General features: G+C 51.3%; 1 protein-coding gene across 2 annotated transcripts; it reads right to left on the bottom strand.

Annotated features, from left to right (window-relative positions):
- Positions 1 to 2134: 2134 nt before the first annotated feature.
- cry2 (cryptochrome circadian regulator 2) lies at positions 2135 to 12288 on the bottom strand. Of its 2 annotated transcripts, none has more exons than XM_030096558.1 (12): positions 12007 to 12288; positions 10285 to 10393; positions 9906 to 10048; positions 6988 to 7190; positions 6107 to 6195; positions 5878 to 6018; positions 5671 to 5796; positions 5399 to 5584; positions 4827 to 5181; positions 4661 to 4741; positions 4144 to 4568; positions 2135 to 4064 (listed from the first exon to the last, which is right to left on the bottom strand). In XM_030096558.1, exons 1-11 carry the CDS (start codon positions 12162 to 12164, stop codon positions 4150 to 4152), a joined length of 2010 nt encoding a protein of 669 aa, XP_029952418.1. In that variant the 5' UTR covers positions 12165 to 12288; the 3' UTR covers positions 2135 to 4064; positions 4144 to 4149. The 2 variants fall into 2 exon arrangements, with proteins under 2 accessions (XP_029952418.1, XP_029952419.1); XM_030096559.1 differs by having other exon boundaries at positions 7006 to 7190.
- Between the last annotated feature and the right edge of the window lie 321 nt (positions 12289 to 12609).

Here is a 12609-nt window from a genome sequence, read left to right as displayed (position 1 = left end):
AGGCCCTCTGCTGGATAGATACAGTACTACACTGGTAAAAATGAAAGTCGTCTCCCTAACATGGTACACCCTATCGGTCAATGATAAAGAATCCTTTAAAAAATTTGTGGATCCAGACAGTGATCCGGATCATCACCAAAATTTAATGGATTCTAAGTTAGCCCAAGACCCACCTTTCTACAAAGTTTCATTGCAATCCGTCCATAACTTTTTCCGTAATGTTGCTAACAAACCAAGCAAGCAAGCAAGCAAGCAAGCAAGCAACCAACTGAAGTGATTACATAACCTCCTCAGCGGAGGTAATAAACCAATTCCGAATTAATAACCACAGTCTGTCATGAAAAAGTGACAGTTGTCACAAATGTTTATACACACTCGTTTCCTGGGTTCACATGGGACTTTTTATTCCTCTATAAATCTGAATAAAGCCCAATTCTGCTCTAAAATGAACATGTGAACACCTCAAATCTGTTCGAAATTAGGTCTTAATTTGAATGGACGAGCGGGTTTGTTCTCCCTTGGAAGCGGAATTGTACGCCAATTAGGCGCGACTTCACTCCGGTCGTTCTGCGCATGCTCAGACGTGAGGACGCAATATTCCAAGATGGCGGCCCGCGGTTCGACTTGTATGGAGACGTTTAATTTCACGAAGCTTTAGAAGAAATTAATGTAATTAAAAGAGCGGACGCATGAGAGCAGAACGACGAGGACATTTTCAAAACTTCAGCATCAAAGTTAATCCAGAAAGAAAGAGAAAAAAAATCCCCAACAATGTGCTGTTTACTTCCGGGAGACGTCCCTACGTCACGCCCCCTGTCCAATCAGGACGCTTCACAGCCCCTAGCATTACAGAGGATTCAAGCCTGACTTGAACCAGAATCTTTAGAAGTTGTCTTTAATTAGGTTTTCAAACGTGTCAAAGCGTACAGAGACATTCACAGTTTTAAAAAAACTATTCAACATTTAGCTTCATGTTCTTAAAACACAGAAAACTCACCAGTTTGTCCAGCAGCTTCACCTGGCCTGTTTTTTTTTTCTTCTCCACGAGACTTTCACTGCACTGCTGCTTCAGACAGCCCGTCTGTGAGGAGAGGGCATTGTGCCCTGAGCTCAGACTCACAGGCTGCTCTGGCTCATGGTGCATGCCTTCTGCAGCCACCAGGCGGCGCTATGCCCAGAAGCCAGTGAGCATGGCACTGTTGTGCAGGTTGGAATCCAGAGCACACTCAGGGAGCACAGGGCTCAGCCTTTTAAAGATATATTATCGCAGGTAAACATACGGGTCGATACGCGCAGCCATGTTATATTTATACATGATACATTTCTCACACAAATATGTTAGTTTTTAAATAAATTGTTTTGTTAAAAAAAAAACACTGAGCAGCATCTAAAATAAGCAGGACGAAGTCAGTCTGACTGAGCCTATGAGTCGGAGCTCAGGGCACCAATACCCTTTATATGCTTCATCCATTGTTAATTAGAGAGGATTGTTCTCCGTGTTCTCCATTATTAATGTTTGCTCTCGGTGGTTTCAGTACTAAAACAACAGCACCCACTAATGGACCAACATGGAACCTACATGATTCCCAGCATGTCCATGGAAGCAGACGTTTTGTAAACGTGAAACTTTTCTTAAACATAGACAGAAACGAACGTTTTCAATTGAAACATGTGAACTACACCTTCTTCCTCTTCGTACATGTGAAACCAGACTTTTTATAGATCTAGATGTTTTTTTAAGTGATTTTTTTGTTTCTATTTTCAAAATAAAGTGTCAATCAGTGAGACTAAAGTCGATGTGAAGTCAAAGGGTGTGCGTGTGTTTTACAGCTGTGCGATCCAACCTACCTTGTGTGAACAAACTGTGGTCCTTCAGGTCAAAGGTCAAAGTGTTGGTCCCAAACTGCTGGAGCTGCAGTGACCTTCCAGAACCATCTACAGAACCTTCAGCTTCACTTCTTTTTCCTGTTACAGCTGGTGTTTGCTTAAATTTTTCAAAAAAGGAGTTTTGTGTTTGTTGATTTGTGTTTTCTATAATTGTGAGATTTTGTTTGTTTTTGTGTATTTTGTGCGTCCAGAACATGTTCTCGTTTCTCCGTCCTTCTGAATAAAAACCAACACAGCGTCATTCCTTCTGCACTTTTAATGAAAATAAACTCTTCACCATTATAATACAAAACAAAATAAATATCGGCCCGAGCGGCCGCGCTGCCTTCAGGGCCGCGGGAAAGACGAGCTCCCGTCGGCGGGTTCTGTCCGACCTTCTCCCGTCGTCGTGGCGACTCGTCTGCAAAACGACCAGAAAACTACTTTGAAAGCTTCCGGTTTGACACCGTGAGACGCAGCTCGGCAGCACAGCGGAGGAATTGCAACTCAACGCGCCACCTGGCGGTGCTCACTGGTACTGCGGCGGGTTCGACAGCTAGCCGACATCACTCAATCTGAACGTCAAACCTTTTACTTTGAAAGCGTTCCGTCGCTCTGCTGATTATTTGATTTACAGTTAAATGTTACGTATTGCACCTTTAATAAACTTGAGGTAAAAGTCACCTTCTCTCAAAATTCTCCTAGTTTTTATCCTCATTTCTCAAACCTGCAGATGTTTGTTGATCGATGGAGTTTGGACTTCAGTGGGATCTGTACACGCAATTTATAGAAAAACTGAAATCAAAAGGCTGTCGGGGTCATTTCGTCAATATTCAGGGAAAAAAAAAAATCAGAGAAGCTTGAAGAAGTCTCCTGAAGTCAACGTTTCTTCTAAAGGAAAAAAAAATAGTTTAAGTGCTTTAATAAAGATGCTTTTAATTTTATTTACAATTTAAATTCTTTTTAAAAAGGTTTTACTGTTCGACAGTGAAACAATTTTTTTTCCAGAAATTCTGAATATATGGAATATGGTCGGATTATTGGGATTTTCTTTAAAACGTAATTGTGATAATTTTACATGGGAGGGCTGACTGGAAAAAAAAAAAAAAATCATATATGGCAGAAAAGGGAAAAGATGGATAGTTTTTGTTTTCGGGGCTTATGGTCGAATTTTAGGAATAAATATTGCCGTGGAAAATAATCAGCAGATGTTGGAAAACATCTCTTCATCTCGTTCAACCTTTCCTTTCCTGGAGGAATCAAGGCTAAAATCTCCGAGGGCTTTTTTTGGTTGTGAACCTTTAACGACCTGCTGCCCCCTGCTGGACACGCCGGGAACTCCGGGTTCTCCGTACAGACCGGGCGGCTACATTCCAGTCACGCTAGCAGCCCCTCCGTCGTCGTGGCTCCGCCCCTAATGGGGTCGCCGGGGTCGAGGGTTTCCTGAGTTTCTGCGGCCGCCACGGCGGACAAGCAGGACTTCGTGAAAACATTCAAACGGAGGGTTTACATGGGAAGGAAAAAAAAAAAAAAAAAAAAAAAGCGCGAGCGCCGGGTTCAGACCGCACAGTCTCCAATCCGACCAATCAGAGCGCAGGAGTGAGGAGGGGGCGAAAACAGTGAATTCATTCAGAAAAATTCAGGAAACATTTCTTCTTCAAATAGAAGAAAAAAAGATTAGTGCTTTAAAACATTATGAACTGAGTGTTTCTGAACTTCGACCTGAAAGAAAAAAAAAATATTTCTTTTTTAGTTTTACTAAGAACTTAAGAAAAAAATGTTTACTTTTGTGAAATATTCCGTTTCTTTCCACCAAAATAAATTTTGCAGATTTAAATTTTGGGACCAGTCTGCATCAGGATGCAGAGTCAGAATAAAGACGACAGCGGCTCCTCGGGGGAGGAAAAAAAAAAAAAAAGAAAAAAGAAAAGAAAGGTCAGAAGTGGGCGGAGCAGCGAGCCTCCCTCTGAGGCTCCGCCTCCCTCTGCGGCCCGTGTGGCGCTTTGCAGGAGTTTCGGGGTTATTTTGGCTTCAGTTCCACAGGTCGAGTCCAGTCGGAGCTCCGAGGCGTCCGGAGACCCCGGGGGGGCAGGACCGGGGTCTCCGGGTGTCCCCGGGGGCCCCGGTCAGTCTCTGGCTTTTCTCCTCAGTAACCTTCCTTCTTCTCAGAGTCTCCGAACAAAACGCAACGAATCAACCTGCAGAGAAAACAGCAGTGAGTCCAAGAAACAAACAAACAAACAAACGGACAGACAGAGACACACTTGTCCGTCTGACCTGGGATCACTGTCTCAGCTCCTCTCCCTCCTCCTCCATGTGCTCCTCAGGCTCCTCCTCCTCCTCCTCCTCCTCGTCCTCCTGCTCCATCTTCTCCTCCACCCTCTGCTCCCTCCTCCTGTCCCTCCTCTGCTCGTCCCGTGGCGGCGGCGGCGGCGGCGGCGGGCCGCCGGCTCGTGCTGCTCGCGGTCTGTAGCTGCGTCGGGGCTTGCGGGAGAAGCCCTTCCTCCTGGAGGAGGCGGCGGCGGCGGGCGCCGGGGCGGGCAGCAGGACGTTGTGGCGGAAGGAGCAGGAGGGGGCGGCGGCAGCAGCGGCGTCCGGCGGGGGGCGGCAGGCGGGAGGGGGAGGGGCCGGGCGGGAGGAAGAGTCGGGCGCCGCTGGGCAGCCGGGAGCCTGGTGGTCAGCGAGAGCTGCACCGGGAGAGTCTGAGGGGGCATGGAGGACGGTCACACACACACACACACACACACCACAAGCTCTGTGTGTGTGTGTGCGTGTGTGTGTGAGGTGAGCGTACCCGGTCCGCTGCCGTTTTGAGACTCGTCGGTCATCGGTGGCTCCGCCTCCTCCTGGATCGTCGGAACAGACGCCAACAAACCTGAGACAGAACCGTGATGTGCTCAGACATGCGTGTGAGTGTGAGTGTGAGTGTGAGTGTGTGTGTGTGTGTGTGTGCCACTCACTCAGGCCCCTGTAGTGCGACAGCTGCTGGTACACCTGCTTCATCCTCTCGATGTTGAGCCGGCTGCCCTCGGCGTGGTTGATCATGGGTTTGGGGTAGTGCACGCCCACCAGGCAGTTGGCGGCCTTCTGCACGCACTCCGGGGCGTTCCAGGGCTCGTAGATGTAGCGGGTGGGGTAGTCCTTCAGGACGGGGACGTAGCGCCGGATGTAGTCCCCCGTGGGGTCGGTGCGGCGCCCGAAGCCCACCGGGCAGTAGCAGTGGAAGAACTGCTGGAAGAAGGCGCTGCAGGACAACCACATCCAGCTGCCGGCGTTCACACTCCAGTCAGCGTCCAGCAGGAGCTCCTCAAACACCTGCACGCACACCACACACACACACACACACACACACACGCACCACACGCACCACACGCACCACACGCACCACACGCACCACACACAAAGACAAAGACAAAGAGTCGGCTCCTGCAGTTCGCTGCCCCCCCGCCCCCCTCCCAGCAGTGACCCCACCCGGCCTCCACCCCAGCAGCCCCCCTCCACTCCGCCCCCCCAGCAGCCCCCCTCCCCCCACCTTCATGCCGCTCTCCCAGCTGAGCCACAGGTCTCCCCGGGTGAGGAAGCAGGCCACGGCGTGCCGCGCCAGGTGGTGGATCCAGCCCTCCTGCCGCAGCTGCGTCATGATGGCGTCGATCCAGGGGAAGCCCGTCCGGCCCTCCGCCCACTTGGCCAGCGCCTCGGGGTTCTGGTCCCACGGGATCTGGAGGAGACGGAGACGGGAGGTCGACGGTAAGCAGCGGCCCCGCCGGCGCCGCCCTGCGGGCTCGCCGCCGCCGCCGCACCCACCTGCACGCAGATGGGGTTCCCCTGCATGTGGTCGAAGTTGGGGTTGTTGGTGGCGGCGGTGTAGAAGAACTCCCTCCACAGCAGCTGGCCGAACAGCGACAGGGGAGGACTGCTGCGCTTCCGGAGCTGCGGGGGAGACAGACGACAGGGGTGACCCTCTGCCCGTGAGCAAGGCAGCGTCGGCGGGGGAGGAGGTGGGGCCCGCACCTTCATGTAGAGCTCCCGCAGGTTGTAGTAGAGCACGCGGCAGGACAGGCAGCCGAAGCGCAGGTAGGGGCTGAGGCCGGTGGGGCTGGCGTACAGCGAGCAGGTGTTGACCCGCGGGTGCTCCAGGTTGGCCACCCAGACCTGCAGGGGTCAGGGGACAGGGTCAGGGGTCAGGGGTCAGGGTCTGATGCGCCGGGCCGGGATGGGACACGTCTGGGTCGGAGCTCACCTTCTTGTCCAGATGCTTGTTGAGCCGGTCCAGAGCCTCCGACTCGCCGCCTCGCCACACGGCGGCGGCCAAGCCCCTCGTCCTGAAACCTGGTCACAGACAGAGCCGGGTCACCCGCCGCGCCCACACGTGCACGGCGGCGGCCAAATGTGCACGGCAGTGCCACCACCACCCGAAGGAGGAGCACCGCTGGCGAGGAGCCTCGAAGTCGGTTCTGAGCTTAATGGCTTTTCTTCTGAAAACCAATCATCGCCTCGGAACTATTTAGAAATATATCATTTCAAAAAGCTCCGAAGCAGAAGCAGCCCGTGGTGTTCCACAGGGTTCAATACCGGGGGCCTTTTCTTTTCAATCTGTAGCGTTATCTCCATACTGGGGCTGAGCAGTTACGAAGCAGATCAAATTATCTCTTTAGTTGCAACAAATACATTATTGCTAAAAAAAAAAAAAACCTCATAAATTTAAAGAAATTACTTTGGTTTGAAAAGCAGCTCTGAGATTTGGCTTGAAATCGAACAATAATTGACTAAAAGTCAATTCTCTAGATAAGATAAACAGCCAATCATATTGGGTAACTTAACTTTAAGAAAAATAATTGTTAAACATAAAGGTGCCCTATACTTGAACAGATTTTTATTCTTATTTTTTTAAATGACGTTTTTCTGTTGCGGATGAACAGTTCATCATATTAACCCTAAACCGTCTTTTATTTCAGACTGAATTTACTGTTCCTCAAAAGCAAAAGTATCTTGTGGTGTTCCACAGGGCTCAATACTGGGTCCCTTCGGGGACCGGAGGACGCCGTCCAGCGTCTCGGTGTCTCCTTCAACAGTCACAGTGAGAACTGACAACACAGTGGAGTGTAAGGAGGAGCGTCTAACCGAAGCGGTGGTGCATACCCAGCTCCTCCAGTGAAGGTATACTGTACAGCTTGTCGTGGTCGGCGGCGATGTCCGTGCGACAGGTGTCCATCTGTTGCTGGGTGATGGTGGGCAGCGGTCGCCGTGGCAACTCCAGCCGGCTCACGATGGTCTGAAAGCGCTTAAAGGTCAGGGGGGGGCTGTTGTTGTTCATCTCGATGATCCTGTGAGCGAGACGGGAAGGAGGCCGAGCGTCAGGCCAACGTGAAGGGAGGCTGAGCCCGAAACCTGAACAGAGCCTGCAGCAGAACCCCCCGGGGGGGCGCCAAACAGAACCCCCCCCCCGGGGGGGGGCGCCAAACACAACCCCCCGGGGGCCGCCAAACAGAACCCCTCGGGGGGGCGCCAAACAGAACCCCCCGGGGGGGCGTCAAACAGAACCCCCCGGGGGCCGCCAAACAGAACCCCCCGGGGGGGCGCCAAACACAACCCCCCCCCGGGGGGGCGCCAAACACAACCCCCCGGGGGGGGGGGCGCCAAACAGAACCCCTCGGGGGGGCGCCAAACAGAACCCCCCGGGGGGGCGCCAAACAGAACCCCTCGGGGGGGCGCCAAACAGAACCCCCCGGGGGGGCGTCAAACACAACCCCCCGGGGGCCGCCAAACAGAACCCCCCGGGGGGGCGCCAAACACAACCCCCCCCGGGGGGGCGCCAAACACAACCCCCCCCCGGGGGGGCGCCAAACAGAACCCCCCGGGGGCCGCCAAACAGAACCCCCCGGGGGGGCGCCAAACACAACCCCCCCCCCGGGGGGGCGCCAAACACAACCCCCCCCCCCCCGGGGGGGCGCCAAACACAACCCCCCCCCCCCGGGGGGGGCGCCAAACAGAACCCCTCGGGGGGGCGCCAAACAGAACCCCCCGGGGAGGCGGCGCCAAACACAACCCCCCGGGGGGGGGGGGCGCCAAACAGAACCCCTCGGGGGGGAGCCAAACAGAACTCCCCGGGGGGGGGCGTCAAACAGAACCCCTCGGGGGGGAGCCAAACAGAACCCCCCGGGGGGGGGGCGTCAAACAGAACCCCCCGGGGGGGCGCCAAACAGAACCCCCGGGGGGGGGCGCCAAACACAACCCCCCGGGGGGTGCCAAACACAACCCCCCCGGGGGGGGGGGGGCAGAAACAGGTCTTCAGGCTGTTTGTTACATCTGATCTGATCTCAGTGTAAAGTAACCGTAGCAGTGAGCTGTGTGTTAACTAGGGATGGGAATTTCGACTAATTTCCCCGCCAACTAGACGCAAATTTTAAATTTTATTTGCGACTAGTCAACTAGTCTATAAGCAAGAAAACCTGCAACTTAATACCCACAATTAAAAATGAGAGCGGAGCTGTGCAGGCACGCTGTCGGACGGGGGGAGAGTTGTGGAGTTGTGGAGTTGTGGAGCGGCGATCCAACGCGCAACGCACACCCGCGCGGACATGTGAAGCCTGAACGGGCCACACAGCGTTTAGCCGACTAGTAAAATACTAAACGTTTAATAAATGAGTGGGCGGTTAAACAATTAAATGATTAGCCATGCACATCCCTAGTGTTAACATGTACATATGGAGGGATTGTAATGTTTTTAAATGCTGTAGAGCACTTTGTGTTGTTTTTTAAAAGCGTGTGAAAAGTGTCAACACATAAAGATTGATCTGAGGAGCATGTGCACAGCAGCAGTGTTTTCAGTATTTCCAAGCATCAGGAACCAAAACACAATTAAAAAGCTCATTTCCATACAATATATCAAAGCATTTCCTTCATTTCAGTCCAAGTTCACTGAAGAAGCCTGTTAATTTAACTTCCTGAAAGGCTTCCAGTGTCGTGAGGAGAAAAATCATCTCTGAAACCCGACAGAGGCTCAGAAACGGGCGAGATGAGCAGGATGGGTGAAATAGCATCCAGTCAGATAGCACTAATGCTAATGCTAATGCTAACGCTGAGACGAAAGGCCTGGGCGGTTCAGCAGCGTCTGAACTGAGCGCAGAATGAAATCTGGAAACTCTTCACATCTATTTAGAGTTTCTGTCTTATACAACTGCCTGTCCATCGGCAGGGACGCCCGGGACCGGCCGGCGGCTGGATTTACAACGGCGCCGGCCCCCGATTGGCTGGACGGGCGCAGTAAGCCGGCACATCTCCACGGCGACTGATTTAAACCCTGCAGCCGAGGACACGCGCAGATAAACACACACAAAGCTGTGACAGCGCCCAACACAGGCTCCTCATACTGCCGCCCTTATGTAAGGCAGTGCTGTAACACACACACTCACACACACAGTCCTCCGCTCTCACTCCTCCAACCTGCTGATCCCTGCACATGGATCATAGTGTGACCTGCAGCGGCAGCAGCCGGCCACCAGAGGGCGGTGCTGCACACCCGACAGCCTGCTGCAGCCGGGACACAAACACCAACAAACCCAGCGCGCCTATGCGTGTGTGAGTGTGAGTGTGAGTGTGAGTGTGTGTGTGTGTGTGTGTGTGTGTGTGTGTGTGTGTGAGTGAGAGAAGCAGGACTGAGATCAGAGGAAAAAAACTAAAACACAACGAAGCAACACATAAAAAGGACACAAACTGAAACAAAAATCAGAACTACAACAACCCCTAACCCTATTCAGTGAGAAAATACTGGAAAAATCAAACTTAAGAGTCAAGAAATAAATAAAACAAACTTAGTCAAGACAAAAAAAATCAAACAGAGTCAGAAAAAGTTCAATTAAATAAAATTCTATTTCAGAAATCAACCTTCCTGTTGCTGAGCCACAGTGTGACACCTTAAAACCACTGTCTCACGGGTGTGTGTGTGTGTGTGTGTGTGTGTGTGTGTGTGTGTGTGTGTGTGTGTGTGTGTGTGTGTGTGTGTGTGTGTGTGTGTGCGCGCGTGTGTGTGCGTGTCCTACCTGTCCAGGTTGAACAGTGTGTGAGAGTTCCTGATCACCGTCTCTACTCCGAACTCTTGAGCCATCTTGATGATGGCGCCGTCCCTCTCCTTCCCGTACGGCTCGGGGTCGTACTCAAAGGTCAGCCGGGTCACATTCCACTCCTGGAGGTCAGCACCGTTGACATCGAGAGAGAGAGAGGGGGGGGGGGGGGGGGGGTAAATAAACAAAAAGGTCAGGATGAGGCCGGGTGGAAAGACCTGCTGCTGCTGCCAGCGGCGCGTCGTTAGCCTGATGTTACAGCTCATCGGGACCAGGACCGACCGTCCAGGTCCACGGCCTCCAGGAGGTCCCCGGTCTCCAGGAGGCCGCTGCGCCGCAGTAAAGATGGCGGCCGTACCTTAATGAGGCGCGGGAAGACGTCGGTGGGCTGACCGCGAACCACGAACAGCCGGGAGTTCAGCTTCTTCAGGCTGCTGTCCAGGTCCTCCAGAGCCTCCAGCAGAAACCTGACACACACACAGACACAGACACACACAGACACACACAGACACACACACAAAATCATCAAGCATCCTGCGTCACGGTTACACTGAAACACGTGTTTGAACCAGACACAAACCACATTTAATATTTAAAGTAATCAAAATGTTACATTCTGATAACATAAGAGTCTATTTTTTTGTTGTAGATTTAAAGGAAAAAACTAGAACAACTCAAGTCTCCATTGTTTTTACACTCAGGAATTCTAAGCTGTCTGAATACTTTACCAATGACATATTAAGTAAAAGAAATTAGAGGATTTCTCAGAGCAATCAACATCACAATTGATTAATTTACCAATTCAAATATTAGTTTTCTGAAGTAATGTAATGTTAATCTCAACATTCAACTTCTACATCACTGCCCAATTGAACATAAAATCTAAATATTACATTTCTTTAATGTTTTCATTCAGTGATATTTATGTTATTGTGAGTCTCTACTATAAGTCATTTCAATCCTAACACCCATGAATGAATGAATGTTTTCCTACATGCCTGTACATTCACACCCTGATCAATATAACATCGATATCCAAATACACGTTAACTATATCTTGAAATCCATTTGAGAGACATAAGTCTATCACTAAAAAATAAAAAACCTGACAGACTCACTAACATTGAGCTGAGGAATCAGGTAAACCTGGACTGTCTCCAGTGTGGACTGGTCAGTTGCAGGATTTCCCAGTGAATTCACTGGCAGTTTGTTTGTGCAGCAGCTGAATGGATCAGTGAGTTTTGACAGGAGGAATAAACCTGAAACCTGCTTCCTCACTGATGTGGAAAGTCTCCGAAACCAAACTTCCCTGAGAAAACATCAACATTCGTGATCCTGAAGCCTGCCGAGCTGACAGCACGTCGGTGTAAATCACAGGCTTCAAACTTCATCTCACGGCTCTAAGACGGTCTGCATACACGACGAATAATTAGCACTCAAACAGTGATTCTTCTGAAGAAGAGTTTATCTTCCATATGAGGACATTTCCCTGCCGTTATAATATTACATGAATTAAACGTTTCCCTAATTGAGTTTGGCATTGACTTAGGTTTTAACTTTTACAGTTAAAACGATGAAGTGACAATTTAGACGTGAGCCGGTTTTGTCTTTGGCCTGTTTCTGTTGGAGTAATATAGGCAGTTTTCATCTAAATAAACAGGTTTTTGAAGATTTGTTAAAATAAGAAACCAGTACGCGTTTGTTCAGCGATGCAACAAATCTTTCTTAGTTCCACATACTGAAAACAGAGATTTGACAAATTAAACACATGCCGGATAATTCAGCTGGAAGTTATGTTTCGCATATATGTGCTGCATCCTTTGAAAATCGTTCTAATATGTTGATGAATCGTGGAAACTTGAGAATGTTGCGTTTCGTCTGCGGACGCTGGTATGGGAATCACTCCGTTTTAAGCTAGCGCTAGCAACCTGTGCTACAGCGGAGGCCCTCGCCAAAACTCCCAAGAGCTGCGCATTTACAAGACACAAAAAACACATTTATGTCGAGCTAAGGGCGTTTTAACTTGCTTATCTACGTTTCAAATGAAGTTAAACGAGCCAGCGAGGGAGAAACGACGAACCTCCATCGGTTGATTCCCACGTTCGCGGCTCCTGCGAACCAGGGATCCAGGATATAAACACAGCGCACCGTGTCCGCTCCATTCAGGGCCTCCTGCAGCGCCGGATTATCGTGCAGCCGCAGGCATTTACGGAACCAGTGCACCGAATTCACAACCATGGCGGCTCCTTAGTCCATCCCAAACGGTAAATCCACCGGGAAGAGTCGAAAACACACCCCGAGAAGAGAGCGCGTCAAGCGGGCGACGTGCGGCGCCGACTGTATCCAAACTTTGTACCGCTGTCAACGCCGGAGCGACGCTTGGGGGGCGGGGCCGGGGCTCTGTGGGCGTGGTCAGAACGGCGGCCCTGTCCGCTGATTGGTGGAGCGCTAAACGTGTGCGCGTGAATTATAAAACCGGGGCGCAGTGATTGGCGCATGCTTGAGCGGAGGAGAAGAGCGGTGTCACGTTTGTGACAGAAGCCGCGTCAGGCTGCAGCTGAGGCGGGTCCGGCTGCTCCGAGGAGCCGCCGTGGAAGCTCCAGAGGCGGGAACGGTAGACCCGCAGACCCGCCTTCACTTCCGCTACCCGCAGGAAATTGAATCTGGGTCAAATAATCCATCA

The sequence above is a fragment of the Salarias fasciatus genome, chromosome 7 (genome assembly GCF_902148845.1).
Source record: "Salarias fasciatus chromosome 7, fSalaFa1.1, whole genome shotgun sequence".
NCBI classification, from domain to species: Eukaryota; Metazoa; Chordata; class Actinopteri; order Blenniiformes; family Blenniidae; genus Salarias; species Salarias fasciatus.
Note: the sequence above shows the minus strand (reverse complement) of the source record. Positions and strands in the feature narration are given on the sequence as shown.

Coding starts and splice junctions, on each gene's coding strand:
- cry2 (XM_030096558.1), bottom strand. CDS start 12,164: ATGGTTGTGAATTCGGTGCACTGGTTCCGTAAATGCCTGCGGCTGCAC. Junction 10,049..10,284: donor TCTTCCCGCGCCTCATTAAG/GTACGGCCGCCA, acceptor GCTGACCTCCAG/GAGTGGAATGTGACCCGGCT. Junction 5,585..5,670: donor GGAACCCCATCTGCGTGCAG/GTGGGTGCGGCG, acceptor CGTCTCCTCCAG/ATCCCGTGGGACCAGAACCC.